The sequence below is a fragment of the Acromyrmex echinatior genome, chromosome 2, assembly GCF_024713525.1.
Source record: "Acromyrmex echinatior isolate Ae372 chromosome 2, ASM2471352v2, whole genome shotgun sequence".
Taxonomy (NCBI): Eukaryota; Metazoa; Arthropoda; class Insecta; order Hymenoptera; family Formicidae; genus Acromyrmex; species Acromyrmex echinatior.
In genome coordinates this window covers 8,021,379-8,027,420 of record NC_141853.1, presented here as the reverse complement: position 1 = coordinate 8,027,420, position 6,042 = coordinate 8,021,379, and the positions used below count along the sequence as shown (strand labels likewise).

At 27.5% G+C, this 6,042-nt stretch overlaps 1 protein-coding gene and 1 long non-coding RNA gene across 2 annotated transcripts; one reads left to right on the top strand and one right to left on the bottom strand.

Moving 5' to 3' along the window:
• Nucleotides 1-1,749, top strand: LOC147910445 (uncharacterized). Its single transcript, XR_015544292.1, has 2 exons — nt 1-1,378; nt 1,618-1,749. It is a non-coding gene; the product is annotated as an uncharacterized LOC147910445 (long non-coding RNA).
• Nucleotides 1,750-2,327: 578 nt separating this feature from the next.
• On the bottom strand, nt 2,328-5,074 carry pasi2 (Protein). The gene is made up of 6 exons (XM_011069713.2): nt 4,946-5,074; nt 4,569-4,662; nt 3,905-4,114; nt 3,696-3,825; nt 3,271-3,602; nt 2,328-3,164 (listed from the first exon to the last, which is right to left on the bottom strand). Exons 3-6 carry the CDS (start codon nt 4,103-4,105, stop codon nt 3,063-3,065), a joined length of 765 nt encoding a protein of 254 aa, XP_011068015.1. The 5' UTR covers nt 4,106-4,114; nt 4,569-4,662; nt 4,946-5,074; the 3' UTR covers nt 2,328-3,062.
• Between the last annotated feature and the right edge of the window lie 968 nt (nt 5,075-6,042).

Sequence of the window (6,042 nt, the reverse complement as noted above, 5' to 3'; positions counted from 1 at the left end):
ACACAATTACAAACATAATTTTTGCTTTTTAAGTCTCAGAAAAAGTAAATTAAAAAAATAAGACATTTAAAATTTATTAAGTATTTATTGCTTTTTGATAAAATTATTTTACAATGGTAGAATTACACAAACGTCTTTATATATTTAAAGAAAATTGTCGTAGGAACATCCTTCAAGGATAAGAGTAGAGACTTTATATAATCTCTCTTTGCTCAGTTGTTTATAAACAAGAAAGTTTAATTATCGGATTTACTGTAATAGCAGTATTCATATTTGGTTCTTATTTTCAAAATTTTTAAGCACAGGATTAAGATGTCAATTACAAAGCTGTATTAGCATCTTAAGATATAAATTAAGACATCAATCTTGAAATAAGAATGGATTATGAATACTGGCCATTATTTAAAAATTTATCATAATTAAGTTAATTCTTCTTCTATTTGTTAAGTCATTTATATAATTATTTACATCTAAAGACATGATACATTTAAAGACTGATTTAAAAAAAGAAGAAAATCAGAAGACAATTTCAATGAAAGCATTGTCAACATTCAGGAAACTATAATTTCATCATATTTGTACTTTGTCCAAGTGTTCATTCATATGAATTTCGGCTGTCTTTGGGCTTTGGCTGTCTGTGCATTATTATTCGTTTTGATGTGCTTACTTATATTGAGGACACAATTGCCTTGCCACTTGAAATTGTATCGGAGAAGGCATAAGAAATGAGAAAAAGGAATGAGAAGAAAATATGAAAACGCATTTGTGTCTCCATGCGATAAATATGTGAGCAGTTTAATAAGTCAGCGACTTTTTTAAATTTTATTTTGAAACTAAAATTTGATTAATTTTTTTAAAAGTAGTTTTTTCAAAAAGTCGCTGATTTATCAAACTATATCTTATAAAAGTGAAGTAGATTGCAAAATACAAAATACTCGCACGAGTCGTACGTGAATCTAGCAGAATATATCACAATAAATATCGCGTTGACCATGTCATCGCTGAGCGATTCAGGTGTCAGCGAATGGCGATAATTATCGCCACGCGGCCCTCATCATGTGTCTAGCCATCGCTATGTACGCCGCTACTGGAGCACTTAGTATAATTCAGCATGTCTTGTCGATGATCGGCATGTTCCTGTTAACTTTATTGGGTAGAGCGATTTTGTTAATCGGTAACACAGTAACAAGAGATCACACTTCGAGGAGACGCCGAATTATTAGTGAACAACAAGAATCATACACCGATTCTGAAGACGATCGTGTTACTAGGAGTGAAACATCCTTGAAATCAAGGCACTCCTCTCGAACTCCTATAAAATCTGCTAGCGCACAAATGAGTGAATCAACTTCTATTTCCATCTGACACTCGTCAATTGGTATATTTCTTTAAATATATTTCTTAATATTATGATCGGTATTCATAGTCCATTATTATTTCAAGACTATCTTAAGTAATGTCTTAAGATACTAATATGTGGTAAAACTATACTTACAACAAAGAATTGACTTTGAATACCGTCCTATGATGCTTTTATTTATAGTCAGCGTGCGCAAAGTAAATTTTTCTCTTTGTCATCATTTTTCTACGGTATATTACTTTTGTTACTTTTTTCAGATGTTGATTATGCAAGGTGTTACACAAGAGAATAGCGTTGACAATTGTACCTTCAAATATTTAGAAAGAAACATTTGTATCTGCAAAAATGTAACTGCTAACAGTTATGTAAATAAATTACTGTAAAAATAATTCCAAAATAATTACATAAAATTGCAAAAGTATTGTATATATAAATGATTATATTTGCTTGCTTCAATTTCTACGTGATATTTCTTTGTCTTTATCTGGCACTTAACTTAAATTGCTTGTCAAATGTATTGACCGATTTATTTTTATAGATTTATGGAAACAGCAGCATCTCATTCGCTTGGTTTTACGAGATTTTATTATAACGATCTTAAAATGAATTTTATATTTATTGGTATCACCTTTATGTAGTTATTCTTTAATACTACAATAAACATAATTTTACTTAATTAACTTATCTTTAAAACAAAACTTTATTAGATGCATTGACTAAAGATAAAAGCTTTAATCCTAATCGCTGTTCTTTGATGTATTTGGAAATTAATCACAAAAATATTAGCAATAGGAGCATAATAATTATATTTTTCAAACATGTGAAATATAATATTACAATAATTTCAATAACAAATATTTAATATTATAAGAAAGCTTATATATATATATATATATATATATATATATATATATATATATATATGTACGATATTATAAAGTCAAATATGATATCGTAAGAAAGTTCATCTACTCTTTGCAAGTATAAATGGACGGAATATGTTAATACGTTATAAGAAATACTTACAATATATATATGTTTAAATCTAATCATTTTATACGTGGACGGAACTATATCGCAACAAATTTTTGTGCAAATATGTTTAGCAGCAAAATGCCATAAGAATTTATATAATTCGTATTGTTATATATCATATCGATAAGTCTATTCATTGTAGAATTATTAAAAAGCAATTTGAGCAGCAAAGAAAGAATTATATATACATATATATATATATATATATATATATATATATATATATATATATATATATATATATATGTGTGTATACAACTACTTTAACAAATTCTTTGTGCGTCTGTTATATACAACGGCAGTGTCTTTGTTTAATTTGAAGAATTATTTTAATCACTTTATCTTATATATAAATATGTATATATCAAACGAAAAAAGTATATATATATATATATATGCATTAAACATTCGGTTGATAAAAAAGGTATATGTAAAAAACCATTTTTTTAAATAATTTGATATAAAAAAGAGAAATATTGCAAAACGATTTTATCAAAATAAATTTAAGATAGAAAATTATATATGTATAGAAAGAATTTGTTTCCTTTGTAAAAAAAAAGAAACGACAATATTCCTCTTTTTTATAAAATATCATCTCAAAAAACATACAAATACCTTTTTTATCTATTGTATATAGTTATGTATGGTATTATGTATATATCATTATTTAATTAACAGGCATAGTTGACACTGCACTATGAGGCGTTGTAGGTCGAGAACCAGCAATAGAATGTGTCGTTGATGCATTTAGAGACTGCATTGTACCAATCTGAAATAATAACATGTTTTAAATTTAAATCTTACTGTTTATAATCATACGATTTTTGTAATATACGTTACAATTATGATATAATTAATTTAATAATATATCATACCCGTAGATGAGCCAGATCTTCTAATCTTGTTAGATCACATAATTCAAGATATAAAGAATAAACGATAAGCCAACCATATGCAGAAATGCAAAGAAATATTATCCACAGAAGACACATCATGATATTATAGGCAAATATCATGTCATTTACAATACTGAAGAATATAAAAGCAAAGAATCGGAAAATTGTGAAAATGGCAAAACTATACAACCATGGTACCATTTTTTTTTCATGTTCTTTTCGCAGAGCTCTGATCAATATAAAAGAAGTCGCAAAGATAACTATTCCACCCAACATTGAGAACAATGCAGACACGATCAGAGCATTTCGAACTGGAAAAAGAAACAAATAATATAAGGTTCTGTCTTGATTAATTTTTAAAATTTATATTTACAAAATTTTTTTAAATAAAAAAATGGCCCTACTATGTTGATTGCCCACATAAACAAATTCATATGATATGATATAATATCCATAGTGTGTAGAACCAGGCGCAGCTTGCGACAAACAGTAGATATCAAAAATAGCTGTACATATCGTGAAAAAGGCTAGGCACTGAAAGAATATTTATTCTATATTACTTAAATATATTACAAGAAAGTATTTTCAAATACTATTTTTGTTAAATGCATACCATTGAAAATACAGCAGTGAACATAGCACCTCTTTGAATATCGAGTATGTAAGCATGTGTCACTATTGGTTTTTGATACCACGGAATCTTTACACTGCGAGCAGATCTTGATGATCTGAGATTTGCACTGCTGCGAGTAGTGGTTACATGGGAATACACAGATGGTGTTCCCATGCTGGGAGACTTCTTTCCATAATGCATCTTGACTCACTTGCAAACAAAATCAAACATGATCAATGTATCAAATGAAACAAAAAATTCAATAATACAGGATTCTATTTATTCAAACATGTTAGCAGATAATTCCGATAACCGAATGGTTTGGATAAGAGAGATAGCTATAGTTCTCTCTTCTATTACTATTTGTTAGTTCCAATAATATCCAGTAAATATCAATTAACAATAACAGAAGTGTTACATATTCATATAATATCCGTTTCTACCAATGTAGAAATGGATATGAATGTTATGATTATATGAATGTTAATTTAATCTTTAACTTACTTTTTATCTCTTTCTAGTTCTAAGAATTAGAAAAGAATAAAATGTAAATTAAACCAAGATTAAAATTAATATTTATATTGGTAGAAATGGACATAAATGTAGAGTACGGTAGAAACGGAGTTCTACTGTACTCCATTTACTGTAGTTTATTTATACTTACGATTTATAGAGATGTTAAATAGGTCAGTTATGATATGTAGTTCCTTATGATATGCGATTAATGATATATTTATGTATTGTTTCCTTTTCTGGAACTGAAAAATCACATAAACAGACTATAGTATAAGTAGCATAATAACGCTGTAAATAGCATTTTGTTTTTTGCTAAAAATGCTCAAACAATTTTTTGCATAAATTTATTACCAATAATTGAATTATAGCAGTAAATGCAAAAGACATACGCTGATAATAATAATATAAATTTAATAACAAATACATTGACTCATAATGTAATTTTTATCAAATTTGCGATTTTTGTGCTGCAATATTAGAAGAAACACTAGTTATTTACGCGCGTATTTGTATGAATACACTCACTTATTGCGTTCGCATGCTTTAGAACGTATGCAAAACGTTTCGTACTAATTTTTCGTGTAATGGACACGCCTTGTCAAATATTCGAAACACTGTTTCAGTCGCTTGTATGCAATTACGGTCATGGCTAAAATGTGTTAGATAGAGTGGAAGATATCAAATGAACGTAACGAAAAGACAGGTGGAGTGGGTGGAGTGAAAATCAAAGTATCTTTTTAGAATGAGTTTTGGAACGCACCAATATATTGTAAAAGTATGAACAATTATCATAATATAATTTAAGTGGTTATAACAATATAATATGAGTGATTAGTCATCGATGTATATCTCATAAATAAAACATTAAAACAATATTTTGATTAACATTATTATTATTAGTTACTATCATTAATAAATCTATATATTACAAACAAAAAAAGGTATCTCAGAATAATTTCAAATTTCGATGAAGTTTCGATTAATTTAATTGGCAGTCTAAAATAAAATTTTTAATTATACATATAATTATACATACATTTTTTTCTCTCTTTTCATGTATTCAATAATAATTAAAAAATTAGTAATTCAATGAAGTTAAATAAAATAATACAGATATAATTACTTAATAAGTTACAATTTCTTTAATCTTATTTAATTATTCAGGTATTATTTGATAACGTAAACACTGATTAAATTAGCCGCTGTTTACGTTTAAATTTTAGCTGCGTATTCTGTGGTCAGAGACATCTGTTACTTATGTCATTTTGAAAGTCAACATTTCCCAATAAAATCCAGTCAACAAACGCTATCCTTTGTTTACATGTGATTTCTATTACTGAATTAAAATGAAACGTGATAAATTATTTTTCCGACGTATGCTTCTACACTCCTTTGATTTGAAGTTAAAACTGGTAATAACTAAATACTCCTAATAACTAAAAACTGGTCAAAGTCCTCGCTAATAGAAATATATATATCTTTTATAATTATCAAAATGCTATCATTCTTTATATTCTTAAAGAATCTCTCAAAACGCTGAAATGCCTCCATCTAGTTATTTGTTACGTTCGCGGGCCAATCACGTTGGATTTTGAAGTTACGTACGCGAACGCTTTGTTTCT